Source organism: Carassius gibelio, chromosome A19 (assembly GCF_023724105.1).
Source record: "Carassius gibelio isolate Cgi1373 ecotype wild population from Czech Republic chromosome A19, carGib1.2-hapl.c, whole genome shotgun sequence".
NCBI classification, from domain to species: Eukaryota; Metazoa; Chordata; class Actinopteri; order Cypriniformes; family Cyprinidae; genus Carassius; species Carassius gibelio.
The window spans coordinates 20,895,052-20,915,063 of record NC_068389.1 but is presented as its reverse complement, the minus strand read 5'-3'; the positions used below and the strand labels follow the sequence as shown (position 1 = coordinate 20,915,063).

At 38.8% G+C, this 20,012-nt stretch overlaps 1 protein-coding gene across 13 annotated transcripts in view; it reads left to right on the top strand.

Moving 5' to 3' along the window:
* The window catches only part of LOC127935553 (plectin-like), an 88,022-nt gene extending 68,247 nt beyond the window's left edge, over nt 1-19,775 (top strand). For 7 of the 13 annotated variants that reach the window (XM_052533523.1, XM_052533525.1, XM_052533531.1 and 4 more), the window contains 16 exons: nt 37-132; nt 284-409; nt 528-680; nt 997-1,151; nt 1,368-1,494; nt 2,094-2,277; nt 2,593-2,625; nt 3,572-3,729; nt 3,912-4,090; nt 4,340-4,478; nt 4,583-4,939; nt 5,036-5,119; nt 5,197-5,301; nt 5,461-5,559; nt 6,971-10,315; nt 11,421-19,775. In XM_052533523.1, the coding sequence (XP_052389483.1) occupies nt 37-132; nt 284-409; nt 528-680; nt 997-1,151; nt 1,368-1,494; nt 2,094-2,277; nt 2,593-2,625; nt 3,572-3,729; nt 3,912-4,090; nt 4,340-4,478; nt 4,583-4,939; nt 5,036-5,119; nt 5,197-5,301; nt 5,461-5,559; nt 6,971-10,315; nt 11,421-17,729 (11,649 nt within the window). In that variant the 3' untranslated portion in view covers nt 17,730-19,775. The remainder of the gene's footprint in view (nt 1-36; nt 133-283; nt 410-527; nt 681-996; nt 1,152-1,367; nt 1,495-2,093; nt 2,278-2,592; nt 2,626-3,571; nt 3,730-3,911; nt 4,091-4,339; nt 4,479-4,582; nt 4,940-5,035; nt 5,120-5,196; nt 5,302-5,460; nt 5,560-6,970; nt 10,316-11,420) is intronic. The other 6 variants (XM_052533524.1, XM_052533534.1, XM_052533536.1 and 3 more) reach the window with 1 other exon arrangement.
* The last annotated feature ends 237 nt before the right edge of the window (nt 19,776-20,012 follow it).

Genomic DNA, 20,012 nt, shown 5'->3' with positions numbered 1-20,012 from the left:
TGTGTGTTTTAATGGTTGTAATCTGTTCCTCTGTAGGCTTTCACTGCAGCTCTCCAGACTCAGTGGAGCTGGATCCTTCAGCTGTGCTGCTGCATTGAGACTCATCTGAAAGAAAACACATCTTACTTCCAGGTACATACATTAATACGACTTAATGCTTGTATAGATTCTGGATGACAATTGAGAAACCATGGAGAAAGGCAAACAGGTCTTCAGTTCGATCAAAATGAACTTCAGCTCAATTATCTTGATATCCTAAACATTTTTTTTTTCTTTTCTACAGTTCTTCTCAGATGTTAAAGAGGCTGGAGAGAGGATGAAGAAGATGGAGGACATGATGAAGAAGAAATATGTGTGTGAGCGCTCTATCACGGTCACACGTCTAGAGGATCTGCTACAGGATGCAATGGTGGGTGTGAATATGAGTGGGATTTTACAAAGCAGTATATATATTAGATTAGATTGTGTGTGTGTGTGTGTGTGTGTGTGTGTATGTATATATTTATATATGTCTCTCTGGTCTTCAGGAGGAAAAAGAACAGCTAAACGAATTCAAGACACACCTGGAGGGTCTCAACCGGAGAGCCAAGACCATTATCCAGCTGAAGCCGAGGAACACCGCTTACCCTGTCAAAGGCAAACTACCCGTTCAGGCTGTCTGTGACTTCAAACAAATGGAGGTAAACACTCTGTCGCTTGTTTTCTTGTGTGCATTGGTAATAAAAGAAGCTGAATTAATCCTGGGGGTAATATTAAGGAGACACCAACAATATTTTTATTTGCCTTGCTATATCACAGTCCTGATTTAAAAAAATGGAGTCGGATGTGATTTCCATATTAAATCATAATTAAGTATGAATATCTTGTTATTACAGAGGCTAAGCAATCAGCCTCACCCAATAAGTTGTCTTGCTATTAGTAACTGCACTTATCGAACACAAAATGTAATCCATATTAATCACTACAGAATTAACATCCTTCATCCTTTTGACCCAGATCACAGTACACAAAGGAGACGAGTGTGTCCTGGTGAACAACTCTCAACCGTACAAGTGGAAAGTGCGAAACTCGAGTGGAAATGAGGCCACGGTACCGTCCATCTGTTTTATCATCCCTCCCACCAACAAAGAGGCCATGGACATCAGTTCTGGGTAAGACCGTACAGCCTGATACAAGTGCAGAAGTCTAGTCCCAGTCGACCTCCCTTTCTTCAGTTAGCAGCGAATTCATAAAATTCCTCATACTCCTTTTTCCTTTGACTTTTGACTCGAGATGTGTGGTTTCAGCAAATGTTGTAGTATAAAGCGAATCCTTCTGATCAGCATTTGGCTTTGCCATCTTATCTTTAATTCTGTTTTGAACCACAGGTTAGACGCGAGTCTGCAGAGGCTGATGGTCCTTTGGCAAAAGCTGCATGTAGATATGAAGAGTCTGCTGTCCTGGCAATACCTCATGCGAGATATCCTGCTTATCAACTCCTGGAATTTAATCATGGTATCTAACACATGCACACCCCTTTTTCAGTATTTAAAGACTTTCAAATTCTTAGTACGAAATACTAGAACTCGCAAGCACTAGTATAAAAAAAAATATATATAAATTATGGAAATTATTACAATAAAATTCCATGCCTAAAATCAGATCTTTAAAAAGAAAATCTATTGTAAATTCAGGCATCACAATATTATAATGATATAATAATCAAATATAATTTTCATAATATTTCACAATATTACTGTTTTTCTTATATTTTGATCAAACAAATGCAGCCTTGGTGAGCATAAGAGACTTCTTTCAAAAACATAAAAAAATTGTACGGACTCTGAACTTTTAAACAGCAGTTCATTTGAGCATGCACAATTAAATATTCAGTATCGGCCAATATATATTTAGTTTGCTATCAGAAATAAAAGCTCTAATATTGTCCAATAATTGATATTATATTGATATATCATACATAACTTTAAAGAATGCATTATTATGCATTCTTTCATTGCATGCAGAGGCATATGAATGATGTGAAAAATTACAATATAAACAAACACTCATGAATATTAATTAGGTGACATATTCTATTCTCTCATTTTCTTTAGTTTAGGACTTTGAGAGTCGAGGAATATCGACTCACCCTGAAGAAACTGGAGGAGCACTATCAGGCCTTCATGCGTGACAGTCAGGATTCTGAGCTCTTCGGTGCTGATGATCGCTTGCAAGCTGAAAACAGTTACAGCAAAGCCACTCAACACTATGATAAGTTGCTACGCTCTGTTGAACAAGGTAGGTGTCAGGTTGGGGTGGTGGGTTTGTTTATATGTATAGAAACCATTCATCGCTTTCACTGTTCATCAAGTAAATGGGGATTGCACACAGACAAAGCTGTCTTGGCACAAGAAACAAGAAAGAAACACTGTTGTTTTAAGGTGTAGCCCTGAGCACAGCTGCAGATTTTTCTGCATGCTTGATCCAACACAAAGGCATTACGGAATTTCAAGAGCTTTGCTATTCTGCTGGATCAAGTGTTTTTAGGACAGCACACTTCTGGATAGAACCTTCCGTCCACCTCACATTATGACTGCAAGACTTATTTTTCAGAACCTGTTGCCATCCAAAAGGGAATCGCACCGGGTAAAGATCACAGTGTGGATTTCTTTATTAATAAACATTTTGCTTTCATCCCCATTGACTCCAATGTGTTGCTAATGGAGCAGTGTGTGTTGCTGTTTCTAAGCATGTCTTTTCACTTGTGTGATGACATTTCCACATCATTGAGATTTTCATCACTATTTGACATTTTGAAATGTACTGTACGTACTTAAAATTGTGCAAATGAACTGATTTACTTTAAGCCTTGAGATATTCTCTACACAAGCACCTGAATGTAAATGCTTCTAACTATGTCAGCTTGATTTCATGTGAAAACATACTTTACTGTTTAAAGGTTTGGTGTCGATTTTTGAAATAAATTAAAATAAATTCAGAAAGGATGCATTAAATTCATCAAAATTAGCAGTAAAGTGTTATAATGTAATAAAAGGTTTCTATTTCAGATAAAGACAGCTCCTTTGAACTTTCCATTCATCACAGAATCCTGAAAAAATGGATTTGTGGTTTTCACAGATTTCATCTGTTTTTAAGCAGCACATTTCTTTTCACTTTTTATAATTAGAAGAAATATTTTATTAGGTACCAAATCAGCATATTACACTGATTTCTAATGCATCATTTGACACTGAAGACTGAACACATGAATAAAAAAACATTTAAAAATATATTAAAATCAGAAACAGTTCCCTTGAAATATAGGGGAACTAGGAAATAGGTTTACCATTACCGTATTACCGTTTTTTTTTTACTGTATTTCTAATCAAATAAATGAAGCCTTGCTGAGCATACAATATATTAACAATTCTGACTGACCCCAAACATCTGAACAGTAGTGTGCCTATATTGTAGATACAACATCGATCTATTATGACTGATGAGACCTAGAAGTCTGTGTGTTGTTTTGATATTGAATTGTATTTTAGGATGAGTTTGAGCTGCTTGAACACTAAGTATTTTAATTATCCAGGGGAACAGGATGAGTCCGTGTGCAAGAGTTACATCACCCAAATAAAGGACCTGAGACTGAGACTAGAAGGCTGTGAGAGCCGCACGGTGAACCGCCTCAGACAGCTGATGGACAAGGAGCCTCTCAAAGCCTGTGCACAGAGAGCCACTGAACAGAAGGTCTACAGAAACACTGCATTAAATATATATTAAATCTGTTTGAACATGATATCATTGAATTGGCTCTTTTTGGTTGAAGAAATACCTTTAAATAAAGAGCCTGCACAAGTCAACTGCAGTCATTTGAAATCCTAATATATATTCTTTCATGCATATTTGTTTATTCCCACTTCATCCTACAGAAACTGCAGGCTGAGTTGGAGGGTATAAAGAAAGACCTGGATAAGATGGTGGAGAAGAGTGAAGTAGTTCTGGCCACATCTCAGCAGTCCAGTTCTGCCCCTGTCCTGCGCTCAGAAATAGACATCACCCAGAAAAAGATGGAGCATGTCTACAGTCTTTCCTCTCTGTATCTTGACAAGTGAGACTCAAGTCTTTTCTATTTGAATCCATTATAAAAAAAAAAAAAAAGATTAAATCCTAAAGCAGAATCTCAGCCGCCATTACAGTCTTCATTTTTAAACAAGTTTTCATAAATCACTGGTGCTCAAGAAACATTTCTTATTGTTATCAATGTTGATATATTGATCATACATTTTTGTGGAAACCTTTTGTTGTTTTGTCTTTTCTATATAAAATACAGCTTATTCCATTTCTTTTGTCCACAAAGGCTGAAGACCATTGATATAGTAATCCGCAGCACACAAGGAGCTGAAGACATTCTCAACAAGTATGAAAACCAACTGCGTGATGTAAACAAAGTTCCTGTTAATGAGAAAGACATTGAGGCCAACAAAACACAGATCCAGGTGCATTCTCCCTCCCACACACACACAAAAAAACATATGCATTTTTTTTTTTGTGGTTACCAATAGGAATTAGAATGAAACATGACTTCTTTTCTTAACCCTAGAAACTGCACTCAGAGGCAAACGGCAAGCAAGCCACGTTTGACCGGCTGGAAGAGGAGCTTCAGAGGGCTACAGCGGTGAATGATCGGATGTCTCAGTTGTACAGTGAGCGGGACATAGAGCTAGAGCACTACAGACAGCTGGTGGGCAGCCTGAAGGATCGCTGGCAGGCTGTGTTTGCTCAGATTGAGCTAAGGCAGCGAGAACTTGACCTTCTCAACAGGCAGATGCAGGCCTACAAACAGAGCTATGAGTGGCTTATCCGCTGGATAGCAGATGCCAAGCAAAGGCAGGACAAACTTCATGCTGTCCCTATAGGTGACAGCAAAGCCCTTCAAGAGCAGCTGAACAAGGAGAAGGTAATTATCTATCTATTTATCTGTCTTTCTGTATATATGACATAGAGGGTTTTGATTCATTTTCACTTCTCAATGTCATGTCCATCCACTGTACAGAAACTGCTTGAAGAGATTGAAAAGAACAAGGACAAGGTGGATGAGTGCCAGAAATATGCTAGAGCATACATTGACGCCATAAAGGTGTGTTAATGTCGCTGCATGTTCATTTAATGAGTTATGATTTATGAGTTGCAGTCTGACTGAATGTTCTCATCCAGGATTATGAGCTTCAGCTGGTGATGTATAAAGCTTCGGTGGAGCCCATCGCTTCTCCTCTGAAGAAAACTAAAATGGAGTCTGCATCTGATGACATAATACAAGAGGTACCTTTAATTTGTGATATCCATACGTTTTTGAATCTCATTCTGATAAATGCATTAATTTACATACTGTATGTTTAACTTAGAGTGTTGTACTTGGGCTTTATTTCTTGATTGTGTTTTGTATTTGATATGCCAAGTAACTTCAACAACATCTTTCAGTATGTGACTTTGAGAACACGCTACAGTGAGCTGATGACTCTTTCGAGTCAGTATATTAAATTCATCACTGAGACACAGCGTCGCCTAGAGGATGAGGAGGTAAGTGTCGAAACCTAAAGTCTGTTAGTAGTCTAGCACTAACTTTAACTCACTAACTTAACCCTGTGTAGTTCAGTTTATGAATATATGGACATCTGAAATATGTTTTCATTTCACTGTACAAAGCATAAGAGACACAGTAAAAAAAAAAAAAAAATCTCAAGTTATTAAAGAGTGACACAATTCAGAAATTTGCTATTATTGGTCATGTGCTAGAGGTAAACGTTGTGAAAATAAAAAATGTAACAATCAAGATGCTCACAGGTCTGATAATGCTAGTGGTGCAGCACATCACATTTTTTTTCACAATGTATGTCTTTCATTATCGGTTTACTATTATGGAGAAAAAATTCTATTATAGTGAGCTTTCAGTTAGTATAGGTATCTTTTAGCCTGAAGCAAACACAAAATATTCTCTCATCCAGAGAATAAATGTTAATGTATGATGCAACAAACCAGGGATGCCTGATTTTTTCCCTCTAGTTTAATTTCCTGGTTCTATCTGTTGCTTTTTTAAATAGAAAGCAGTATTCTTATCCATCGTTACTTTGTCCTCTGATTGTTGATTTTCCCTCTAAGTATGCTTCAGCTTGACTGTCACTCCTTCCTCTGTAGTTGTTTTCTACACAATTTTGGTTTCCATTTTCTTTTCTAACCTTTATTTTCTTGTTTGCTTCTCTAAACTGCTTGCCAGTGCTTTATCATGATGAATGTTTGTCATGTTTGGGCACTAAAGAGGTAAATTGTCCACAAAATGCATTTACATCCTCTTCCAGTCCCCCTGTTAATTACATTTGCATTATATAGAAATACATTAAATAATATGTGCATTAATATGTATTATTTTATTTGTCAAAATCTACACTGTTGGACATTCATCAGAACTATTTTTCTTCTTTTTCCCCCCTTATGGTATCATTCTTTTTTTTTTTTTTTTTTTTTGCTGCATCACTAAGCTTTTCTGTTGTATGCATGATAATACCTTAAATATAAATTTTCAAATACTTTTTTCTTCAGTGAAAATTTTAAAAGGCTAAATTTCCATATTATGCAACTTTTGTTAAAGAGTTCATAACAACTTCTGTAAACCTTTACACTGATGTGAAATATTAAAATAAAAAAGCCATATCCAGTAATAAATCCTCATTAGCATGATGCCATTTTGTAGTGTTGTTTTGTCAAGTGATTGTGTCTCATTTTGCATACCATATATTGTGACTTTATATTATCCTTCATAAATCTTCTGCAACTACAGAAGTTGATTTTTATTTAGTATAACTATTTAGTCTAACTGCCCCTAACTTTGTCCATGTACTTACATCAACAAGTATTTACATGCGTCTGTAATATCTAACTCTTAAATGCTTACCTTTGTCTCCATTTCCCCTACTATTTACCTCCACTAATACAGAAAGCTGCCGAAAGACTAAAGGAGGAAGAGAGGAAAAAGCTGGCCGAGATGCAGGCCGAGCTAGAAAAGCAAAGGCAGTTAGCTGAATCTCATGCAAAAGCTATTACTAAAGCAGAACAAGAGGCAAATGAGCTGAAGATGAAAATGAAAGACGAAGTCAGCAAACGACAGGATGTCGCTGTCGATGCTGAGAAACAGAAGCACAATATCCAGCGAGAGCTACAGGAGCTCAAAAGCATTTCAGAACAGGAAATTAAGTCTAAGAATCAACAGGTAGAGGAGGCCCTGCAAAGCCGCACCAGAATCGAAGAAGAAATCCATTTAATCCGAATTCAGCTGGAGACAACGATGAAACAAAAATACACTGCTGAAACAGAGCTTCAGCAACTCAGGGACAAAGCAGTAGAAGCTGAAAAGCTTCGAAAGGCAGCGCAGGATGAGGCAGAGAAGCTTCGGAAACAAGTTGCTGAAGAGACTCAGAAGAAACGCAAGGCAGAAGAGGAGCTTAAACTGAAATCAGAGGCAGAAAAGGAGGCTGCCACAGAGAAGAAGAAGGCCCTCGAGGATCTCGAGAAGCTCAAGCTCCAAGCTGAGGAAGCTGAGAGGCACCTGAAACAAGCAGAGCTGGAAAAGCAGCGACAAATTCAAGTGGTTGAGGAAGTGGCCAAGAAGACAGCGGCCACTCAGCTTGAGAGTAAACAATTGTCAATAACTGCAAAACTGGAAGAGTCACTCAAAAATGAGCAGGTTATGGTCATTCAGCTGCAGGAAGAGGCAGAACATCTCAAAAAGCAGCAAGCTGAAGCAAATAAAGCGAGAGAGCAGGCAGAGAAGGAGCTAGAGACATGGAGACAGAAGGCTAATGAAGCTCTCCGGCTCCGGCTTCACGCAGAGGAAGAAGCCAATAAGAAAACTACAGCTCAGGAGGAGGCGGAGAAACAGAAGGAGGAGGCCAAACGCGAGGCAAAGAAGAGAGCAAAAGCTGAGGAGGCTGCCCTTAAACAGAAAGAGATTGCAGAAAATGAACTGGAAAATCAAAGGAAGATGGCTGAAGAAACAGCTAAACAGAAGCTTGCAGCAGAGCAAGAACTTATTCGGTTAAGAGCAGATTTCGAGCATGCTGACCAACAGAGGACTGTCTTGGATGATGAGCTCCAGCGTCTCAAAAATGATGTTAATGCTGCTGTTAAACAGAAGAAAGAGCTGGAGGAGGAACTGGTCAAAGTTAGGAAAGAGATGGAAGTTCTATTGCAAATTAAATCCAAAGCTGAGCAAGAGTCTATGTCAACCACTGAAAAGAGCAAACAACTACTTGAATCCGAGGCCGCCAAGATGAGGCAGCTGGCTGAGGAAGCCACTAAACTGAGGTCAGTTGCAGAAGAAGCAAAGAAACAAAGGCAGATGGCAGAAGAAGAAGCTGCCCGCCAGAGAGCAGAGGCTGACATGATACTCAAAGAAAAGTTAGCAGCTATCAACGAAGCCACCCGTCTAAAAACTGAAGCTGAGATTGCTTTGAAAGAGAAGGAGGCTGAAAATGACCGTCTAAAGAGACAAGCCGAAGACGAGGCCTACCAGAGGAAAGCTCTTGAAGATCAAGCGGCACACCATAAGCAAGAGATCGAAGAAAAGATTGATCACCTAAAGAAGTCTTCAGACACTGAGCTTGACAGGCAAAAGAAAATCGTAGAAGAAACCTTGAAGCAGAGGAAAGTGGTGGAGGAGGAGATCCACATTCTCAAACTCAATTTCGAAAAAGCTTCAACTGGCAAACGGGACCTTGAACTTGAGCTTAACAAGCTGAAGGGCATTGCAGAGGAGACGCAAAAGAGCAAAGCGAAGGCAGAGGAAGAGGCAGAGAAATTCAGAAAACTTGCTTCAGAAGAGGAGAAAAAAAGGAAAGAGGCAGAGGCCAAGGTAAAAGAAATCCAAGCTGCAGAAGAAGAGGCAGCACGGCAACACAAAGCTGCTCAAGAGGAGGTTGAGCGTCTTATAAAAATAGCAGAAGAGGCCAAAAAGCAGAAGGAGCTTGCAGAGAAAGAAGCTGAGAAACAGGTCATTTTAGTGAAAGAGGCTGCACAAAAGTGTTCGGCTGCTGAGCAGAAAGCCCAAGATGTTCTTCTAAAGCAAAATAAGGACAGCATGGCTCAGGATAAACTCAAGGAAGAGTTTGAAAAAGCAAAGAAACTGGCACAAGATGCAGAAAAGGCTAAAGACAAGGCTGAAACAGAGGCTGCTTTGTTGCAGAAGAAAGCAGAGGAAGCAGAACGTCAAAAGCAGGCAGCTGAAGCTGAAGCTGCCAAACAGGCAAAAGCCCAGGGAGATGCTGAAAAACTGAGGAAGGAAGCTGAGGCAGAAGCTTCCAGACGGGCTGAGGCAGAAGCTGCTGCTTTAAAACAAAAACAAGAGGCTGATGCTGAAATGGCCAAGTACAAAAAACTTGCAGAAAAGACCCTGAAGCAGAAGTCTACGGTTGAGGAGGAGTTAGTGAAGGTTAAAGTGCAACTTGATGAGACAGACAAACAGAAATCAATCCTTGATGATGAACTTAAGCGACTTAAACAAGAGGTCAGTGATGCTATGAAGCAGAAAGCTCAAGTAGAGGATGAGCTCTCTAAAGTCAAGATCCAGATGGAGGACTTACTAAAACTGAAACTTAAAATTGAAAAAGAAAACCAAGAGCTTATGAAGAAAGATAAAGACAACACAAAGAAACTTCTTGAGGAAGAGGCTGAGAACATGAAAAAATTGGCAGAGGAGGCAGCACGGCTCAACATTGAGGCTCAAGAAGCTGCAAGATTACGACAAATTGCAGAGTCTGATCTTGCCAAACAGAGCGAACTGGCCGATAGGATGCTGGAAGAGAAAAAGCAAGCCATTCAGGAGGCAAAAAAACTAAAGGCTGAAGCTGAAAAACTCCAGAAACAGAAAGAGCAAGCACAGGTAGAGGCTCAAAAGCTAATGGAGGCCAAAAAGGAGATGCAGCAGCGTCTGGAGCAGGAGACTGAAGGTTTCCAGAAATCCCTAGAGGCTGAACGCAAGCGGCAATTAGAGATAACCGCAGAGGCTGAAAAACTGAAGATCAAGGTGGCACAGCTAAGTGATGCTCAGTCAAAAGCAGAAGACGAAGCCAAAAAATTCAAGAAACAAGCAGATGAAATCAAAACCCGCCTACTAGAGACAGAAAAACAGACTTCAGAAAAACATACTGTTGTCGAGAAACTGGAAGTACAAAGGCTGCAAAGCAAAAAAGATGCTGATGATCTGCATAAAGCAATTGCAGAGCTTGAGAAAGAAAAGGAAAAACTGAAAAAAGAGGCAGCTGACTTACAAAAACAGTCAAAAGAGGTATTGTGTTATGTTGTAGTACTGTGGCCTAGTGTTTTACATCTTATCCGTAAACCCCTTAATTAACAATTAACAGATTTCATACAACTTCTGAACCTTTGTTCATGGAAATTGCATGTTGCCAGTCACCGTAATAACACAGCCTGCAATTGTCATGAACAAAGTTGTTCTGATCACTTTTTATATTACAGTGTCCATGGTACACTATAAATAATTACTGAATAGTATAAATGCAGTAGTGTACAGTTATGTTGTACAGCCCATATTTGCAAGGTATTGGTATATATATATTTTTTATTAATATCTAATGTCTGTAACTTGGACACTATAATGTGTTGTAATTTTCCTAAAATTCATAATTTATTTATTAATAAATTAACTAACTAGTTCAGCTATTACGTTAGATAATAGTGTACCTTTTGATTAATCTCTACTGTAGTATGCAGTGAAGTTATTTATATAGGGTACTGTGGTTACAGTGATTTCAATTGAAAAGACAATTATCCCAAAGGTAAAGTACCCCCGCCAAAAATAATATTTCATATTTTTCTCACATTCCAAACCTGTATGACTTTCTACTGTGGAACTCAAACAAAGAAATTTAAAAGAATGTATCAGTATTTTTTTCTATACAGTAAGAGTCAGTGGGTCCAAAGTTATTTTACAACCCATTGACTTTACGGACAAAAACAACTGAAACATTCTTCAAGATATGTTGTGTTCTCGAGAAGCAAGTAAGTTTGTGACATGGGAGTGTGAGTAAATGATGACTAATTTTTAATGTTTAGGTAAACCATATCTTTAAGATGTGTGTTTACTTAATTGTCTTTCAAGTGGAAATCACTATAACCATAGAATCACATGAAAACATCAACCTATATACATATGACACCACAGCATACAAGAGAGATTAATTAATAGGTGCAATGACAGGTGCAAGGTATGGTGTAATTATATAAGAAAAAATATAACCGCATCTCAAAATATAAAATCATTTATACGTTATATAATTTTGGATTTGATTCGTGCAGTTATATTTTTCCTTGTATGGTGATTTCTCTGTCATGCATTGAAATAATTATTGTTTTATACATTTTTATCACAGATGGCCAATGTACAACAAGAACAGTTACAGCAAGAAAAGACTACCCTCCAGCAAACTTTCTTATCAGAAAAAGAGACACTGCTGAAGAAGGAGAAAGCTATTGAGGCAGAAAAAAAGAAGTTGGAGAAGTTATTTGAAGATGAAGTGAAGAAGGCTGAAGCACTCAAAGATGAACAGGAGCGTCAGAAGCAGCAAATGGAGAATGAGAAAAAGAAACTGCAGGCTGCAATGGATGCTGCTATCAAAAAGCAAAAGGATGCTGAGGAAGAGATGCATGCAAAGCAAAAAGAAATGCAAGAACTTGAAAAGAAAAGAATTGAACAAGATAAACTTTTGGCAGAGGAAAACAAGAACTTGCGAGAAAAACTCCAGCAACTTCAGAGTTCACAGAAGCCATCCCACACCAAGGAGATTGAAATTCAAACAGACGAGGTCCTTGAAGAAGAGTTAGTTCAAATGACCATGGTAGAAACAACAAAGAAGGTCCTAAATGGCTCTAGAGAAGTGGATGGTGTGAAAAAAGATGTACCCCTGGCATTTGATGGAATTAGAGAGAGGGTGCCTGCAAGCAGACTTCATGAGATCGGGGTGCTTAGCAAAAAAGAATTTGACAAGCTCAAGAAAGGCAAAACAACTGTGCAAGAGCTTTCTAAGAATGACAAGGTAAAGATGTGCCTAAAAGGTAAAGACAGCATTGGTGGTGTAATAGTTGAACCCAACCAGAAAATGAGTATCTATCAAGCTTTGAAGGACAAGAAGATTTCACAAAGCACAGCTGTGATGCTTCTCGAAGCCCAAGCTGCATCTGGTTACATAATTGACCCCATTAAGAACAGAAGACTCTCTGTCAGCGAAGCTGTGAAGGATACATTGATTGGACCTGAGTTGCACACCAAGTTGTTGTCTGCCGAACGGGCTGCCACAGGATTCAAAGATCCATTCACTGGAGATACAATATCACTATTTGAAGCAATGAAAAAAGGTTTAATCGCAGAGGACCAGGCGGCTAAACTTCTTGATTCTCAATATGCAACAGGTGGGATAATTGATCCTGTTAATAGCCACCGTGTACCTGTCCAAATGGCATGCACACAAGGTCAACTCGATCAAGACCTAAGCAAAATTCTTTCCAGCCCTCCTGCTGACAAAAAAGCATTCACTGACCCCAACACTCAGGATAGCCTCACTTACGGTGAGTTGCTGGATCGATGCAAACCAGATCCTGAGACAGGCATTCCATTACTACCAATCACAGAACAAGCAGCCCAAATTGAAAGAACTTTTACAGATGAGGAAACTAAAGATGTATTTAGTAAGGCTAACTTAACAGTTCCATTTGGAAGATTCAAAGGAAAAACTGTCACAATCTGGGAGGTCATAAACTCTGAGTACTTCACTGAAGATCAGAGAAAGGATCTTATCCGTCAATACAAGACAGGCAAAATTACAGTTGAAAAAATAATTAGAATTGTAATAACTGTTGTAGAGGATAAGGAGAACAAGAAGGAACCTGCATTTGATGGTTTGAGATCATCAGTGCCAGCGTCAGAACTTCTAGATGCAAAAGTTATTAATAAAGATTTATTCAACAAATTGCAAAATGGAAAAGCTACACTTAAAGAGGTATCTGAGCTTGAACCCGTCAAGAAAGCCCTAAAAGGGGGACACAGTATTGCTGGAGTGCAGATTGAGTCAACTTCTGAAAAGATGTCTTTCTACGAAGCTATGAAGAAGGACTTACTTGGTACAGAGCCTGCACTATACCTTCTGGAGGCCCAAGCTGGAACAGGCTTCATAATTGATCCAGTGAAAAACCAAAAGCTCACAGTTGATGAAGCAGTCAAAAGTGGTGTTGTTGGCCCAGAGTTGCATGAGAAATTGTTGTCTGCAGAAAGAGCTGTTTGTGGTTACAAAGATCCATATACTGGAAAAACTGTATCCCTATTTGAGGCAATGCAAAAAGATCTCATTAAGAAAAACCAAGGTGTCCGTCTGCTGGAAGCTCAACTTGCAACTGGAGGAATTATTGACCCTGAGAAAAGTTATCGCATCACTCCAGAAATTGCATTTAAACGTGGTTACCTAAATGAGGAGATGAACCAAAACTTAAGCAGCACATCAGACTCCAATACAGTATTTGTTGACCCTAACACACAAGAAAATGTCACTTATGCTGAACTGCTCAAAAGATGCATCACTGATAAGCAGACTGGTTTCCCATTGCTGCCACTATCAGAAAAGGCAATCAAGTCAAAGGAAACTGAAACAGTTTCTGACACACAAACTAAAGAGACCTTAAGCCATGCTACAGTTGAGTTACACAGTGGACTTTTTAAGGGAAGAAAAATCACCATTTGGGAGATTATCAATTCTGAATATTTCACCGAAGAACAAAGGATTGAATTTATTCGGCAGTATAGATCAGGAAAAATCACTGTTGAAAAACTGATAAAGATTGTGATCGCTACAGTGGATGAAAAAGAAAAGAAGGGACAGCACAATTTTGAAGGTTTCAGAGGTCCTGTACCAGCCAGTGCCTTGCTTGAATCTAAAATCATTGACAAAGATACCTATGAAAAAATCCAACAAGGCAAAAATAAACCTGCAGAATTCAGTGACTCCATCAAACGCTACCTGCAAGGTTCTGATTGTATTGCTGGTGTAGTTTTGGAGAAAAACAAGGAAAAACTCAGCATTTACCTAGCCATGAAACAAAAACTACTGACACCAAACACAGGACTGTCCCTGCTAGAAGCCCAAGCAGCTACTGGCTACATAGTTGATCCCATCAGGAATGAGAAATTTACAGTGGATGATGCCGTTAAGGCTGGCATTGTCGGTCCAGAGCTTCATGAAAAACTGCTATCTGCAGAGAAAGCTGTTACTGGTTACAAAGATCCATACACTGGTAATAAGATTTCTCTTCTTCAAGCAATGCAAAAACAGCTTGTTCTAAGAGAACATGCCATACCTCTTCTAGAGGCTCAGGAGGCTACTGGAGGAATAATTGATCCAGTAAATAGCCATCGACTTCCCAGTGATATAGCCATTCACCGTGGCTACTTCAGCAAGCAATTAGTCAAATCTTTTAAAGAACCCACAGATGACATCAAAGGTTTCACTGACCCTAACAAAGATGAGAATGTCACATACAAACAATTGAAAGAGAGGTGCATGACTGATCCGGAATTTGGAATTCTCTTGTTGCCACTTTCTAAAGCCCAGACTCCAGAGAAAGCTGAGAAATCATATGTTTACACTGAGGAGCAAGCACAAGAGGACTTAAATAGCACTCAAATTGACATACCACATGATAGTTTAGCAGGGAAACAAGTGACATTATGGGAAGTCATGAAATCAGATTTGCTTCCAGAAGAAGAAAAACAAAGTCTTCTTGAACAGTACCGCTCAGGCAAAATCACAAAAGAAAGAATGGTCATTATTATAATTGAAATTATTGAACAAAGAGAGATCATCAGGACTGAGCAGAGTATGTTGTGTGATGTCATCAGACGGCGGGTTACTATTGATGAACTTTACAGAGCTCGCATTATAGACCTCGAAACTTACAACCTACTCAAACAAGACAAGAAAACGATCCGGGAGGTTATGGAGATGCCAAGTGTGAAGCAGTATCTTTTTGGAACAGGCAGCATTGCTGGAATACTCTCAGACAACTATGCTAAGGTTAGCATCTACCAAGCAATGAAAAGAGGTCTCATAAAACCTGACATTGGCATAAATCTCTTGGAGGCACAAGCAGCAACAGGATTCATCACTGACCCTGTGAAAGGTGAATTGTTGACAGTTGATGAGGCCGTCCGGAAGGGTCTTGTTGGCCCAGAGATCCATGACAAACTCTTGTCTGCTGAAAGAGCAGTCACAGGTTACAAGGATCCCTATAGCGGTAAAATCATTTCATTATTCCAAGCCATGAAAAAGGACCTTGTGCCTGAGGATTATGCCTTGAAGCTTTTGGAGGCCCAGGTAGCAACAGGTGGCCTCATGGATCCAGAGTACTATTTCCGCCTCCCAATCGATGTTGCCATGCAACGTGGTTATATAAACAAAGAAACCATTGACAGGATATCTGATCCAAGTGGAGATGTCAAACAGTTTGCTGATCCTATGACTGATGAAAAGCTGTCCTATGCACTACTTCTTAAAAGATGCAAAGTTGACAAAGAGAGTGGCTTACGATTGTTGTCTCTGGCAGACAAGAGACTTCTATTTAAAGGCCTTAGAAAGCAGATCACCCCAGATGAGTTGTTGCGCTCTCAAATTATTGATCAGAAAACCTACACAGCACTCATGGAGGGTACCATTTCTGTAGAGGACCTTAGTAAAGACTTGAAAAAATATCTTGAAGGCATCAGTTCTATAGCAGGTGTATATGTAGAGGCTACCAAAGATCGACTGTCAGTCTACCAAGCCATGAAAAAGAACATGATCAGACCAGGCACTGCCTTTGAACTTCTGGAGGCTCAGGCAGCTACTGGATATGTGATTGATCCAATCAAAAATCTCAAAATAAATGTCCAAGAAGCTGTAAAAATGGGAGTTGTGGGACCTGAATTTAAAGATAAGCTCCTCTCTGCTGAACGAGCTGTGACTGGCTACAAAGATCCATACTCTGGCAAGGTGATCTCCCTCTTCCAGGCTATGAAGAAAGATCTTATTCTAAAAGACCATGGTATCCGTCTGCTTGAGGCTCAGATAGCCACCGGTGGAATCATTGATCCTGAAGAGAGCCATCGCCTGCCTGTTGAAATTGCCTACAAACGGGGTCTCTTTGATGAGGAGATGAATAGTATTCTCACAGATCCCTCTGATGATACAAAGGGGTTCTTTGATCCAAACACAGAGGAGAATTTGACCTATCTCCAGCTCATGGAGCGCTGCATAACAGACCCTGAAACTGGACTTTCTCTTTTACTGCTAAAAGAAAAGAAACGAGAAAGAAAGACATCCTCTAAGTCTTCAGTACGCAAACGTAGAGTTGTCATCGTAGATCCAGAAACAGGAAAAGAAATGTCTGTGTATGAGGCATACCGCAAAGGACTCATTGACCAACAAACATACACTGAGCTTGCAGAGCAGGAGTGTGAATGGGAAGAAATTACCACCTCATCATCAGATGGTGTTGTTAAGTCTATAATCACTGACAGAAGGTCTGGGCGGCAGTATGACATTGATGATGCAATCTCCAAGGGCCTCATAGACCAGTCTGCTTTAGACCAGTACCGTGCTGGTACCCTTTCCATCACTGAATTTGCAGACATGCTCTCTGGTAATATGAGTGGCTTCAGATCTCGATCATCTTCCTTTGGATCCAGCTCATCCTATCCCATGAGTCCAATTCCATCCATAAAGACGCCGGCTACAACCTGGACTGATCCAGCCGAGGAAACTGGACCAGTGGCTGGAATCTTAGATACAGATACTTTGGAAAAGGTGTCAGTTACGGAGGCTATGCATCGGAATCTAGTTGACAACATCACTGGTCAAAGACTACTAGAAGCACAAGCATGCACAGGAGGAATTATTGACCCAAACACTGGAGAGAAATTCTCTGTTGCTGATGCAGTGAACAAAGGGCTGATGGACAAGATCATGGTTGAACGTATCAACCTAGCTCAGAAAGCTTTTCAGGGATTTGAAGATCCAAGAACCAAAACCAAAATGTCTGCCGCTCAAGCCTTAAAGAAGGGTTGGCTTTACTACGAAGCTGGCCAACGGTTCCTTGAAGTCCAGTACCTAACAGGTGGTTTAATTGAACCGGATGTTTCAGGAAGAGTTTCATTAGATGATGCTGTGAAGAAGGGCAATCTGGATGCACGCACTGCACAGAAACTGAGAGATGTCAGTGGATATTCAAAATACCTCACCTGCCCCAAAACAAAACTCAAGATCTCATACAAGGATGCCATGGACAGAAGCATGATCGAGGAAGGATCTGGCCTGAGGTTGCTCGAGGCATCCTCTCAGTCAAGTAAAGGCCTTTATAGCCCATACAGCATCAGTGGCTCTGGATCAACTTCAGGGTCTAGGTCTGGATCCAGAACTGGTTCAAGATCAGGCTCTAGAAGGGGAAGTTTTGATGCTACAGGCTCAGGTTTCTCCATGGGTTTTTCCTCATCTTACAGCCCCACTAGCTATGGTCGTCGTTATGATTCAGGGGCACATGGTGGACTTCAGATGGATGAACTAAAGCAAGCCCTTTTAGCTTTAGCATCAGTCAGGAACTGTTGCTATGATGAAAAGAGAATATTCACATCATCACAAACTCAACCCTCTTTAGTTGCTTAATTTATGTACACACAAAGGACATTTATCCTGCTCTGCATGATATTGCTAATAGGCTTTTTTAATGATGGGAATAATAATGCTATAAAAGACTGGCTTTAAATATACAGATGTTTTTATCTCTCACTTTCATTTACATTTTGACATGACAGTATAAAATGATATCATAAACAGTTTTTTTCTGCGCAACATTCATAGCAGAATCTTTTTTTTTTCAGTCTTTTCATTTATAAGCAGTGTTAAATACTTATAGCCTCTCTTTTTGTATTACGTTGTAAACTGGCACATTAATAATATTGAAGTTTTAAGAATGTTTAGATTTCTTGAAAAGGATATGGTAATGCTCCAAATGAGATGTATAAGTTATTTGTTATATATTTTTGTGTGTTCATGTAAAGATCCCTTGGTTGTATTTTAACAATTTAAGTCAGCATGGTTAAAAAAAAAAAAAGGGTAGTGGGGGGGGGGGTGATTGTTATCTGCAGAGCGGAATAAAGTCCATTGGACATTTGGACTCTTTTGATTGGGAGCATGTCAATAAACAAAACATTACATGTCTTGGCAGCACTGCCACAGACACAGTTCTTTAGAAATCCATTCTCTTTTCATTATTGTAAACTGGAAAATAAACTTTGAACTATGCAGTCTTAGATAAAGTGAAATGGATTCACCAATCCTACAGACATTTAAAAAATGAAGATCCTTGCAGACTTTGCCAGAAATCACTCTAAAGATTACACTGAAACCTCTTTAAAAGGAAAAAGTGGCTCACATCCCAACCATAATTTGCATCTGGTACTTCATCTGATTCAAAGGGGACCTCACTTGCGCCTTAACCTTGTGTGATGTCTGCATACATTTTCTTGTAAATGTATTGTGCACACTTATTAGACTTAAAGCCTAAAGACAATACTTATGTATCATTGCAGATTATATAGAACAGAATGATGTAAGGATTTTCATTGTTTTATTGTTGCATAAAAGTAGCCTATTTTATTTGATGCACTCCCTTCTCTCTTTCAATGTTATCTAGCCTGGGCAATAATGTCAATTCAAACATTTTTTTTTTCCATGCACTTGTGTAGTTATCAAATGAAAGCCTCTTAATATCATAAATGATGGGTCTGATTTTTTAGCAGGTGTCTCTTTCTTTGTCTACCACAGAAAGATGATACCTTGAATATTCCAAGACAAACTTTTTTAATTGAAGTGCCCATTTGATATGTTAATTTGCTTTGTTTTCAATCACTAAATAGCTCCCTATCTTTCACTGACACTTGAACTCCACCCGTGTGTTTGGTGCATATGGAATGAATTGCTCCTTTTGAAAAGAATCACAGTGTGATCTTTCAACCAACAGACATGTTCCACTACCTTTATTTATGCTCCATTTTCAGCTTTGATTATTAATTGTTAGATTAATTTGGTTTATTAGACTTAAAAACGCTAATGGACTATAGAAGACATCATAATGGTCTACTAATTTTTACCCTTACTGGTCAATTTGAACACTAAATCTTAAGCGTTTTAGTGTTGTACTAGAAATACTGGTGTGTAAGTCACAGTATTTCAGTAAACACATTTTTTTGTATATAATTTGCAATACAGCCTTGTGTGTTGGTGCAATGATGTAGGCCTACTGATTTTACATTGATCTCTGACCTGAAAGTAGATGTTTACAAGATCAAGGTCTCTGTAATCTAACAAGATATGCCATATCTAAAACTGTAGTCATAAAATTGTAAACGTAGACTGAATTTCAAAGACAAAAAGAAAATCTGTTTCAGTCTGTCCAATCCGATGATGTATTTCACTGTATTATAAATAATATTTCAGTTTTATTTTCCAATCTTCTGCTTCTTCTACTAACATGATAAAAATGATGCAATATGAACAGTTATACTCAGCAAAACATTTTTTTTAAGTAAGCTTTTTGAGGAAAGTAAAAGGTATATTTGAAACTGTTCTGATATTGAATGCATGATCTGAGTATGGTATTTCCAAGATGAAATGTTAATATCCTATTGTAAATAAATATTAAATACCTGCTGTACAGTGTCAATTTACCTTTTTGTCTACTCCTTGGTAGTTAGTCACATCCTTCAGAAAAAACAAACTTGTATCAGTGAAACAGCAAAAATACACTCAGCATTAAAACGAAATGAAGTAGCATTACATTTCTTAACTTAAGAGTTTAAATAATTTTATGTAATGATTCAAATCCATTAACTTTGAGACATTTTCCTTAGGGTAAGAGAAAGGGTTTGTCATACTATATGTGACAGG